Source organism: Delphinus delphis, chromosome 1 (genome assembly GCF_949987515.2).
Source record: "Delphinus delphis chromosome 1, mDelDel1.2, whole genome shotgun sequence".
Taxonomy (NCBI): domain Eukaryota; kingdom Metazoa; phylum Chordata; class Mammalia; order Artiodactyla; family Delphinidae; genus Delphinus; species Delphinus delphis.
The window spans coordinates 7,749,651-7,763,123 of record NC_082683.1 but is presented as its reverse complement, the minus strand read 5'-3'; the positions used below and the strand labels follow the sequence as shown (position 1 = coordinate 7,763,123).

Below are 13,473 nucleotides of genomic sequence, written 5' to 3'. Positions count from 1 at the left end.
GCTTCTGAATTTAGAAACTAAAAAATTCTAATGTGGGTTAACATTGTATCTGTTAGGGGGTAACCAGAGCCTCAAAGAATACAGCTCAGGCTCTCCCCCTAAACAGCCATGCTACATTCCTGTATTCCTTCTATGGCTCCAAATCTACAACGTCTTAGGTTTATACTACTCTTAAATCCCAGTAGTTTGTAACAGTAAGGGAAAAAAGATGATCATTTATTTATCAATATCAATACATATCAGTCTGGCCCAGTATGTATGTCATTCAGCAAAAATTCCCAAGAAAATGTTATGTTAGAACAAAAATCTGAGTGCTCAGTAGTGTTCTTTGTATGCTAAAAAGGATTTTTAAAATATGCCTTTTAAAAAAAGGAGAGGTAATCATAGCAATTATAGGGATCTTGTATAAGTCCTGGTTAAGAACTTAGGGTTGACTACCTCAACAGTGACGAACAATTAGCAAACTGTTGAATTTGGTGTAGCTTACATTCGTCTATTAGAGCAAGCAAAAATTAAGGCTGATTATCTGCTAATTTAAGTAAGGCTCCCACTTTGCCTAACCGAATAACCATGAGTCATTGGGGAGCTGAGTTCCTAGTATGGAATGCAAGTTTTAGGGACATACTTTCATTTACTAAGGTCTTTAATAGAACTCTAAGTTTTGCTTTTAAACTTAGTTTTGGTAAAAAGAGCCACAAACAACAAATTCATTAATTTGCTGTTTGTACATTTCTTCATTAGTCATCTTTCTCAAATAGGCACCAGAGGAAATCCATAGGTATTGGTGCATTCCTATTTTTAAATCAGCTCATTTTTAAATGTAAGAAAATCTACACTGCTCAAAGTTCATATCAAAACTAAATAAGTTTTCCTTAAAGGATATAATATGAATCAACACAAAGAGTCAGAAGAAACATTATTAGCTCTCTCTGCGTCTACCCATGTGAATTTAATCAAAGCCAGTTCTTGAAGCCCCTTAAAACCAGCGGTTGCTTCAAGACAGTTTGAAAACCACCATCTGCACATATAGAACATAGGAAAACAAGCAAGTTTTAAAAGGGGGGTAGGAACTGGAGCAAAAAATTAGCCATCAGGTGATGGCAGCAAAGTGGGAAAGAATAGGATGGATGGAGTTTAGAAGGTCCAATTGACACATGCAAGCCCTAAAAGGCATTAAGGGTAGTGACTGAAACAGAAACTTAGAGGTAGTCAAGGCTGCTTTCCTGCACAGATACAGAATTAAAACTTAGTCATGCATAGCTTTCTGGGAGATTCCACAACTGCTCAGAAAAGAGTGAGGCAGCAAGCTGGCAGCAGCATCACCTGGAGCACAAAAGCGAGAACAAAGGGTGTCTTTCCCACACCAGTTATCAGTTGGCTTTGGAAATCTCAGACAGAGCTGTTCCAGTCCAAGAGTCACTCTGGATTAGGATGTTATAGTGCCTTCAAGGCTTAACCTCATCACAGCAGCCAGGGCTACCTTTGGTTTCTCCTATGTATTGCCTCACTGTCTACCAAGCCTTGTTACATGCCCTACTGTAGAAATAAATAAATCAATAAAAATCTAAAACTTAGCCCCCCAAAATCAAGTTTCTTCACTTATTCTAATAATTTCTTGATGAATTATCTTGAAAGGGTAAGAAATTACTTTCTTGCCAACATAATGACAGATATGCAGTGGGTAATGAGGTGTGATCCTTTTTATAAAATGTCCTCATTTCAAGCACACATTTTAGACACCCAAGTTTTTTTGTTGTTTTTTTTGCAGTACGCGGGCCTCTCACTGTTGTTGCCTTTCCCGTTGCGGAGCACAGGCTCCGGGCGCACAGGCTCAGCGGCCATGGCTCACGGGCCCAGCCGCTCCGCGGCACGTGGGATCTTCCTGGACCGGGGCACGAACCCGCGTCCCCTGCATCGGCAGGCGGACTCTCAACCACTGCCCCACCAGGGAAGCCCGACAGCCAAGTTTTTTAAAATTTAATTGGTAATTCATGAAAAAGGGAAAAAAATGTTTACCTAACCATCAAGTAAGCTGAGGCCCAAGATATGGAGGAAATCAACTTAGCATAAGCACAGGTGAGTGCTAATCCAACATTCACAAAGCTACTCAGTCATGGAGATTTGGCCAACTAGAAGTGACTGTTTTCAATTATATATACCCTAAGGCTCAGAATTACACAGCTAATTTAAAAGGATTTTCCTAATAAATAATCAGGACCTGAAGGATCAAGAGGCCAAAAAAGGCGTAATATGATTAAAAACAAGGGCTCTGGGTTACACTACCCAGTCTGACCACAAAGAAACCACGGGATCTCATTTAGTGGCAAACTACCCACTCCAGGCAGCAGTGTCCTCCTTAGCAAAATGGAGCTCTGTCAGAGTCACTGACAGGACTAAAGAGATAATATATTCAAGATACCTAGAACAGGTCCTGGCACATTATAAACACTCAAAACATGGGAGCTGCTGTCATCACTATCATCATGTATGACTTTGGATTCAATTTAATCACATTTAAGTGGAAAAACTGAACAGTAGAAGCAGCAAGAGGTTTTTAAGCCTCTCAACTTTATTCAAGCCACAAACTGAAATCCAGCAAAACTTGCTTTGCTAATGGAAAAGGGCAAAAATAGGAACATTTCTGAATCTACAGTATGCTCTGTCTGGGATTTCTCTGTTAGGATGGCTGGCATGCAAAGCTCATTTTAAGGCTGATCCAGCAGAGGCAGATTAGCAAGTCAGAGTGCTGGAAACACCCAGTACATGAAATACACACATTTGCCTCCACTTCCAGAGTAATCATCGATCAATGGATCAGCTGAAGGTAAGCAAGAGGGAAAATACAAAAAGGGTCAAAGTTCAGGTTCAGCAATGACAGAGGGAACAGAGCAGTATTTGGCACTTGGGAAGGTGAAAAAATTGACACTTAGAATAATATATTATCATTTTACAAACTGTACGTATTCATTTAAACTCAGGTGCTAATCAGTAAGAAGAACTAAACTAGAAGAGGCCTTGAAAATCTTATTAGAATTGTAAACACTATAATATTAATCTGACACTCAAAAAATAAAAATATGCTTTATTAAATAAACCCATATACTATTCTACCTGAATGATCTAGTTAACTCACTTAGGAGAACTTCTGATTAGACATTATGTAGGCAGATCACTGAGGTTAAAAAAGATTCAATTTAAGACAACATTGTAAGACTCTCTGGAAGTCTAATTCTTGAACTTGACAGGAATTGGTTATTTTCCCCTTCATAAGTTCATAAGGAGTGAGTTGGGGGGCATTCAATCATTTTGTAGGGGGGAAACCACTCAAAGGTAAATCTTATCTGAAATGTGACTGGAATAGTGGGTTTCTTACATATATATTACTACTACATTAATCGAGAGAAACCCATAACACAAAAACAAAAATTTTAAGTTAACAGTTTTATGAAGTGGTTAATTTCTCAGTGAGAATAAACTTAACATTCCAAATAAACTTCACTGCTGATCTAAAACAGAAATCTAATAAAAATACAAATAATGATATATTACGTTTTAAGAAGTAATTTCATGAGTTCAAACAGATACGCTGGTACATGGTACATAAAGGAATTCTAAGATCATTTTCAATGAGTTTTCTTTTTTCTTTTTTTTTTTTTTTTGGCCACAGGTCTTGCGGGATCTGTCCCCCAACCAGGGATTAAACCAGGCCATGGCAGTGAAAGCCCCAAATCCTAACCACTAAGCCACCAGGGAACTACTCTCAATGGGCTTTTTAAGAAGTTAAGAACAAACAAAAACCTCTTGCTTTACCATCTAGCTGCCTCAAGCTCCTTAACTCTAAGTTTAAGAGCCCTCGAGAGGAAAGGAATAGATTTTGCGTTGATCCTTAATTCACTTACTATCAATAATATCTCCCAACCCCTGAGCACGAAGAAGGTCCTTCAGCCGTGTCACCTCTTCCTTTAATTCACGAACCAGTTTGGCATTGGGGTCCTCATTGATAACAGCATTGCATTTAATTTGTTTTGCACGATCTGCATATCTAGATCCAAAAAGAAAACACATTTTTGCCATTCCTCAAATGCTCTACTTCTCATAAGTAACATACCATTATTTCTAAATCAAACAGCTTGAGTATTTACACATTTTATGAGCCTTAATAATACATTTGTAGAAAGCTTTACAGTACTTTATAAAGATGAGGAAAAAGTCTCCAATGAATTTAAGTGATTTCCCCAAGATCACAAAGGAAATAAATATCAAAGAGAGGACTCAAAACTAATTTATTAGACCACATAGTGTTTCTTCCATTATATCAAAAATGTCTTTAATGAGACAAGAGTTGAAAGTTCCAGATTAAAGTAATAGAACCTATTCATATATAAGACTACCCTACTAGTAAACATTCTGTCAGTAATTTTTAAAATATTACATGTACTCATAACTTTGTTACTTTTTATGATGTGAGCATTTCTATAATGACAAACATGAGAAGGGGACACTTCTTTTTACAGAAATAAATATTGTAAGAAATTTCTACTATTATCTAAAAGTTATCCGAAAATCTCACCAGAGCAAATTTAATATCTTTCCTATGAAAAAGTTCCTGCCTTTCTCAATGAAACTGAAAACTATAAACAGGTAAGCTCTATTATAATAAAAATCATTTTCCCCCATGTTTCCCCTGTTATGAGAGGGATGGATCATTGGTTACTCAAGCGACTACCCACATAGCATATGAAAATCCATGGCGTAACAAGATGACTTATGGTAGCACTGTGTTCTGTTTAGCTATTGAAATCAAACTGGAGTACCTCAGAGTGCTCAAAGTTTCATCATAGTTGATATCTGCTGGGCTCAGAGCAGCAACCATTGCAGTCCGAGAATTGCCACCTAAAAAGATGAATCATAATTATCTCAAACCATACTCATTTTAGAAAAACTTTTATTGAATGTGTCAAATCAGACAGCACAATCCCAGATCCCAAGATTTCATCAACAGATTTTTGGACTGCCCCCACGCCAGGCACTGTTATATGCACATCTTAGCATCTGGATGTACTGTGTCCAGTTTCCCTCTTCCCACTCCCATTAAGATCTCAGACACTCCACCAAGGCCATTCTTAGTGATGTCAAAGTCACTGGCAACATGGACAGCACAACAGGCCATTCTCAGCCACTCCTTCTATCATCAACATGTGACACAGCTAATCACTACCTCCTTCTCATTAAGAATGAGGGAAAGGGGCTACAGGAACAGTGAATGAAGGGCAAAAAGGCCGGAAAACATCAACAAAGAGGAGTAAGGGTTGGTAATATCTAATTATGTGCATCAAAGGAGCATGGGGTTTTCAAAAAGGAAGAAGAAACAACAGTTTGAAGCAGGTGCGTGTGGTCACATAAACAACTACTTCACAGTTCATGTCCTGAAGTAAACGAGATTTGGGAGCAAACCCTGACTTAAAGGTGAGCAAATCCAGGGAAGTAGCCAAGATGGCGGAGCAGGAAGACCCTGAGCTCCCTCCTCCCACAGGCACACCAAAATTACAACTGTTTACAGAGCAGCTACTGATGAGAAAAAACAGAAGACTAGCAGAAAAGACCTTCTCCAACTAAGGAAGGAATCACGAGACAGGTAGGAGGGGCAGAGATGTGGGATAGTTAAGACCCACAGCCCTGGGTGGGCGACGCACAAATGGGAGGATAATTACAATTGCAGAGGTTCTCCCCAAAGAGCAAGGGGCCTGAGCCCCCCATCAGGCTACTGCACCAGGAAGATGAGCCCCCAGAACGTTTGGCTTTGAAGCCCAGCAGGGCTTACTTTTGGAACAGCCAGAAGGCTGTGGAAAACAGAGACTCCACTCTTAAAGGGCACACACAAAGTCTCACCCGCTCCAGGACCCAGGGCAGAAGCAGTAATCTGAAAGGAGCCTGGGTCAGACCCACATGCTGATCTTGGAGGACAAGAGGCAGAAGTGCACCCTGGGGACACAGACACAGACACTGGCAGCAGCCAATTTTGGGAGCTCGTTCTATCACAAGGACACTGGTACAGGCAAATCCCATTTTGGAATTCTCCCTCTAGCTTATTAGTGCTAGGACTGGCCCTGCCCACCAGCAGGTCTGCTGCCTTAAGACCCGCAGAACCCACAGCCACTCCGGGACCCAGCCCTGTCTACCAGAGGGCCCAAGACCCTGACCCGCACACCAGCGCACTGGCACTAGCCCCAGGGACCCTGGGACCCAGCTCCACCCACCAGTGGGCCAGCACCAGCCTCAGAATCCCCTGGGCCCCAACCCTGCCCACCAGCAGGCCAACATCAGCTTTAAGACCCTCAGGGCCCTGCAGCCAGAGACCTGGGAACCCAGTTCTGTCCATCAGTGAGCTGGCACTAGCCCCGGAATGCCCTGGGCTCCAGTCCCACCTGCGACCAGGCCGATACCAGCTCTGAGACACCTTGGACCCTTCAGCCAGCTGCCCCAGGATCCAGCCCCACTCACCAGCATTGCCAACACCAGCTTTAGGACACTCCAGGCTCTGCAGCCAGCCCTGTCAGGAACTGGCCCTACCCACCAGCAAATCGACAACAGATCCAGGACCCCCAGCCCTGTAACCACCCACTCCAGAACCCAGCCCCACCCACCAATGTTTGGCAGCCTCCACACAAGGCAGGGCCTGGAAACCAACTGGACCGGGGGTCAGCCACGCCTACCAGACTTCCCACAGTAGTCAGCCTGCCACAAGAGAAGGACCCTCGCAGCCCAAATAGGAGGCACCCCTAGAGCATATAGCTCTGGTGACCAGAGGGAAGTGCATTGCTGGAATGCACAGGACGTCTCCTACAAAAGGCCACTTCTCCAAGGTCAGGACACATAACCAACCTACCAGATACACAAATAAAAACAGCAAACTAGGCAAAATGAGGCAACAGAGAAATATGTTCAAAACAAAGGAACAAGATAAAACCCCAGAACAACTAAGTGGAAACAGGCAATCTACCCAATAGAAAGTTCAAGGTAATGATTGTAAAGATGTTCAAAGAACTCGGGAGAAGACTGAATCAACAGAGTGAGAAGTCAGAAGTTTTTAACAAGAGTTAGAAAATATAAAGAAGAACCAGAAAAAGATGAAGAATAAGATAACTGAAATGACAAATACACTAGAAGGAATCAACAGATAAGATGATACAGAGGAATGGATCGGTGAGCTGGAAGATGGAATAGTGGAAATTACTAAAGCTGAACAGAAAAACGAATAAAAAGAAATGAGGACACTTTAAGAGACCTCTGGTACAACATCAAGTATACTAACATGACACGACAGGGGCTGCACGAGGAAAAGAGGGAGAGAACATATTTGAAGATATTAATAGATGAAAACTTCCCTAACCTGGGAAAGGAAAAAGACACCCAGGTCCAGGAAGCACAGAGAGTCTCAAACAGGATTAACTCAGAGAGGACCACTCCAAGACACATTATAATTAAAATGGCAAAAATTAAAGATAAAGAGAGAATGTTAAAAGCAGCAAGGGAAAAGCAACAAGTTACTACAAGGGAATTCCCATAAGGCTATCAGCTGACTTTTCAGCAGAAACTCTCCAGAATAGAGTGGCATGATATATTTTAAATGATGAAAAGGAAAAACCTGTAACCAATAATACTCTACCTGGCAAGGCTTTCATTCAGATTTGACGGAGGTATCAAAAGTTTTACAGATAAGCAAAAGCTAAAGGAGTTCAGCACCACCAAACCAGTTTTACAAGAAATGTTAAAGGGACTTCTCTAAGTAAAAAAGAAAAGGCCACAACTAAAAAACATGAAAACTACAAAAGGAAAAATCTCATTGGTAAAGCCAAATATACAGTAAAGGTAGTAAAGCCATGTATAAAGCAAGTAGGAAGGTTAACAGATAAAAGCAGTAAAATCATCTATATCCTCAATAAGTAATTAAGGGATACACAAACTAAGTGATGTAAAATATGATGCCAAAACATTAAACGTGAGGCTGGTGGGGGAGGGTGTGGGGGAGGGTGCGGTAAAAAGGCTGAGTTGTTAAAATGCATGAAGAGATCAGTAATTTACAATAATCCATATATACAGATTGCTATGTACAGTGTGGGAAATACAGTCAATAACTACAATAATATCTCTGTATGATAACATATCATAACTAGACTTGTGTGATGATCAGTTTGAAATGTATAGAAATACCAAATCACATTGTGTAATAGGAACTAACATAGTGCTGTAGGTCAACTATACTTCAAAAACAAATAAACAAACAAACTCACAGAAAAAGAGATCAGATTTGTGGTTACCAGAGGCAGGGGGTAGGGCAGAGGGGAAATTAGATGAAGGTGGTCCAAAGGTAGTACAAACTTCCAGTTATAAGATAAATAAGTACTAGGAATGTAATGTACAACATGATAAATATAATTAACACTGCACTATGTTATAAATGAAAGTTAAGAGAGTAAATCCTAAGAGTTCTCATCACAAGAAAAATTTTTTTCTATCTCTTTAATTTGTTTAATCTATATGAGATGATGGATGTTCACTAAACTTACTGTGATAATCATTCCATGATGTATGTAAGTCAAATCATTATGCTGTATGCCTTAAACTTATACAGTGCTGTATGTCAATTATATCTCAATAAAACCAGTAGGAAAAAAAAAACCAAAAAATTAAATTAAATTAAATTAAGGTGAGCAAATCCAACCAGCTTGAATCAAGAGAAAAACGAAAAAAGGAAAGAGCACTTAAGTTAGTAATAGAGATTTTTCTTCTCAAAAAACAGACATACACGACAATTAACCACAAAACATAATCAGTAAACAGCTTTAAAAAGATCCACACACTGGTGGATCAACATACCTAGATTTTCTCGAAGGAGCCAAGTAAGTACAGAATCTCTGTACGGAATAAAATCAGTTTTCTTCTTCTTCTTACTCTATTAAACAGAAAGAAATGGCCTTAGCTTCTCTTAGCGTTGTTAGAGAGGAATAATTCACACAAAAGGCAAACCAGTCTAAAATTCCCAAGTAAATTAAATTACAGTAGGATGTCATCACTGTTGAAATTTAACACTCACAGCTTCAGTTCTTCACAATACCCAAAGCTCATCCAATAAATAATTTTTTTATATTTTATTTTTAAAAATTTACAACATACACAGCAGTTTGGAGAGTAGCATAATGAGCTACCACATATCCATCATGCAGCTCCAACCATTATCAATTTTTTGCCAATCACTTTTCAATTATCACTCAAACACTTTTCTACATTTTTTCTTCCTGAATCGTTTTGGAGGAAACTGCAGACCCCATGCCCTTTTATCCCTAAACACTTCAGCAGATAAGGACATTCTCTTACACAGTCACAGTTCAAGGACCAAATTCAGGAAATTTAACACCAGTACAATACTATTATCTACCCTGTCTCGTGTAGGGCTCTAAAGCAAATCCAACATTCTACCTAATATGCTTCAGGTACATATCTCTAACAGAGAAGGACTTTATAAAAAAGAAAAAGTAACTATAAGACCATTCTCACACTTAGCAAAATTAACAGTAATTCCTTAATATCATCTAATACCCAATCCTCAAATAATAATTTTTACTTTTGCAGAGGGTCAAGAATGAATCCTGTGTGTTCCAGGTTGGATGTGTAGGAACAACTCATTTAGTTAATGAATTTACTTGGCCAACCACCAAATCAGCAAGTGGGATATTGCATATCTAGTAACTCTTGTATATTAACACACATTTGGTTTCTTTAAAAGGAAATTATGTTCAAAATAAATCCAACCATTAGAATTCGTACTCAAAGTGAAAAGGTCTAAGAAAGTGATGTCATTTGCTAATCTGGAGATTTAAAAAGACTGCAAGATAAAGTTTCTATATTTATCAAGAGTTTACTTGTTCGCTGTACACCTGAAACTAATATAACACTGTAAATCAACTATACTCCAATAAAAATTTTTTAAAAAAAATAGTTTACTTGTACTGCTCTCTCCATGTCCCTTCTCATTATCACAGGATAAAGCAAAAAGCACCAACGCGAAGCCAGTGCTGAAATGGAGGAAATTACATCCTCTGAAAGTAAAAAACAATGCAAATGCTTTGTGTATAATAGCTACTCCAATATCTGCTGGCTGACTACTATGTCCTGACAGTTTAAGAAGCTACTAAGGGGACCTAGCGGGATGGGAAAGGGAGGGTAGGAGGGAGACGCAAGAGGGAGGGGATATGGGGATATATGTATACATACAGCTGATTCACTTTGTTATACAGCAGAAACTAACACAATTCTGTAAAGCAATTATACTCCAGTAAAGACGTTAAAAAAACAAAGAAGCTACTAAGGGGAAAGCCAGAGTTCACTGATCAACATTTCCCCAGTAATAGGCAGTTTTATAATCCATTCCTGGTATAATCTGAGGTTACATTAAACTAAGGATGATCTACTTCGTGCTAAAGCATGGGTACTCAGAAAAATAGTACTAAGTAGCTGACTCTGGTTTGTTGAGGAGGAAAGGAAGTAGGCAAGTTGGCACTTGAATTCCATCTCATCATATATGTCCCCTACATCTCATCCCACTCCACCCACAGACATACGTTCCACCAATTACAAAGTCATTTTCCACAGCAGGTGCTATTTCTAAATTACACAGACCTTTAGCGAGAATTAACCATCTCAGTCATTCACAGCCGAGTGTGACTTTCATTCCACTATAAAATTCTTGGGGCCTGAAACCTCAGTTTATCCTTTCCGTTCCCCACTGCACCTAACGCTCCACTTTGCCTGTGCTTAGTACTGAAAATGCTGCAAGATTTAAAGTATGCCAGTTACAGTGACTGCCAACAGTACTGTAAAAATAAGCAGTGTCAGATTCTAAAATGTTCTATTTTCACTTCTGTCAATTAGACTAAATTAAGAAGTAGTTAAATGAAGAAGCATAAATAGAACTTCAATCTTTTCCACTTGAAAATACCACAGAATTTTAGCCATTTCTTCTCTATTTGCTCTCATACAAATTAATCTCCTGTTCTCACATCCATAATGTTTTCAAAATAAGTTTTTTCAGTATTTACATAAAAAGCTTTACTTAGATCATTAACCTCTCTAAAAAGAACTACTACTAAGTATGGATGGTAATAATCCTGTTTCTCCCCTCAGCGGAAATAATAATACATCTTAATTCACCAAAATTCATGCCTGTTACATAAAAACTAAAATTTATTTCTGATCTATTACAGTTTATGACACAGATACAAAGTACTAAACTGGGCTTTATAAAACTGATTATAAAAAAATCATTTGCGGGCTTCCCTGGTGGCGCAGTGGTTGAGAGTCCGCCTGCCGATGCAGGGGATGCAGGTTCGTGCCCAGGTCCGGGAAGATCCCACATGCCGCGGAGCGGCTAGGCCCGTGAGCCATGGCCTCTGAGCCTGCGCGTCCGGAGCCTGTGTTCCACAACGGGAGAGGCCACAACAGTGAGAGGCCCGCGTACCGCAAAAAAAAAAAAATCATTTGCAAAATTTTGTGGCATAGAGCAGTGTGGGAAATACATAGAAAACTAGGACTCTTCTTCTGGTTGATATGGGTGTGAACAGATAAGCAAATGGACAAGTTAGAATAATCACTAAATTTTAAGTCTTCACTGTTCTGGAACCCAGATTAGATATGTGAAGAATATCCACACATGTATAATATCAAATAAGAGAGAGATGTCTTAATCTAAGGCAGCTTTACAAAAATAAAAAACAGAAAACAGGGGCTTCTGGTGGCACAGAGGTTACGAATCCGCCTGCCAATGCAGGGGACACGGGTTCGAGCCCTGGCCAGGGAGGATCCCACATGCCGCGGAGCACCTAAGCCCGTGCACCACAACTACTGAGCCTGCACTCTAGAGCCCACGAGTCACAACTACTTAAGCCCATGCGCCTAGAGCCCGTGCTCTGCAACAAGAGAAGCCACTGCAATGAGAAGCCCACGCACTGCAATGAAGAGTAGCCCCCGCTCGCCGCAGCTAGAGAAAGCCCGCGTGAAGCAATGAAGACCCAATGCAGCCAAAAAAAAAAAATAAAACTAAAAAGAAAAAACAGAAAAAGAGCATTATGTTTTATTAATATTTTTGTAGAAGTAGAGAATACACAAATCTATACATTTAAAAATATTTCAATGCAGACACCGCCTCTATCCCTGATGTTACTCTTGTGATTCAGAACAAACTGTTAAAGTGCTCTATTATTTATGCTAAAGAGTAGTAATAAATTTTAGAATATCTGTGTAGAATTTAAGGAAAAGAAAAATCTATTGTATCTGGATTAATAAGGATGCAAATAATGTGTTTTGTAGATACAGTTAGAAATTTAACTTGATTCTAGAGCCTTCACTTTACGTATAATCAAACGTAGAAAAAATTTTTTTAATGATTAAATAATCCATGACTTTCCACAGTAGGAAACAAGATAATACAAAGAGGTTTAAAAAATATATACCAATAATTTCAAGAAGCCAGCTGGTTTTTTTTTTGTTTGTTTTTTTTTTTGCGGTACATGGGTCTCTCACTGTTGTGGCCTCTCCCATTGCGGAACACAGGCTCCGGATGTGCAGGCTCAGCAGCCATGGCTCACGGGCCTAGCCGCTCCGTGGCATGTGGGATCTTCCCGGACTGGGGCATGAACCCGTGTCCCCTGCATCGGCAGGCGGACTCTCAACCACTGCGCCGCCAGGGAAGCCCCCCAGCTATGTTTTAGAATGGTACCCATAAGAAATTTCTTTGATTGCTCTTTAAGAGGTTTATAGGCGACTTCTTCAAGTGACAATCTTATAGATCGCTAGGAGAAGCACCATAAGATAACACAATATAGAAGCATCCTCAAATTTCTCTCTTGTTCCCTTATTCATTCTCCAAAGCACATCATGTTCCCTAAATTAATTTTGGTGTGTAGTCTCATGATTCATGGTCACCCTAAACAGTAATTCTAAATTCCAGAGCTAGAAAATAAATAACAAAAAGTTTTTTGAAGGTCCCATTCCTACTTAGGCCTCCATATATCCTGCTGAGGATTTAAAATCATCACAACTGATTATACAGCTAGTTCGTTTCTACCAAGCCCCACCATACCTTGCTGGTGCAATTATCCTACAGATGAAAGCATTTAAAAGAGAATGAAAACACAGGATAAGCCTCCAAATAGAAAATATTTTGTTTAAATTTTAAGTCACAAATTGAATATGACTCCTCAGAGACAAGCAAGAAAACACTTAATTCTTTTTAGGGATTCAAATGAGGTACTAAACTAAATTAAAGCATACAGTACCTAGTAGTTCCTTAGCTTCTAACCTAAATAATGAAGCCCCTTATACAAAAATTGTTTCAGCTTTAGTGTTCCATAGCTAAGGAATAAGCAAAAATAACACTATTTTAAAAAGTATATTATTGGCCCACAAATCAACAGCATT

The 13,473-nt window shown here is 39.5% G+C and overlaps 1 protein-coding gene across 5 annotated transcripts in view; it reads right to left on the bottom strand.

Annotated features, from left to right (window-relative positions):
* The window catches only part of KIF1B (kinesin family member 1B), a 148,175-nt gene that overhangs the window by 84,037 nt on the left and 50,665 nt on the right, over window positions 1-13,473 (bottom strand). For 3 of the 5 annotated variants that reach the window (XM_060013909.2, XM_060013929.2, XM_060013951.2), the window contains exons 10-12: window positions 8,878-8,953; window positions 4,815-4,893; window positions 3,900-4,042 (exon numbers count right to left, since the gene is read on the bottom strand). In XM_060013909.2, the coding sequence (XP_059869892.1) occupies window positions 3,900-4,042; window positions 4,815-4,893; window positions 8,878-8,953 (298 nt within the window). Of the gene's footprint in view, window positions 1-2,776; window positions 2,819-3,899; window positions 4,043-4,814; window positions 4,894-8,877; window positions 8,954-13,473 lie in introns of all 5 variants that reach the window. The other 2 variants (XM_060013900.2, XM_060013919.2) reach the window with 1 other exon arrangement.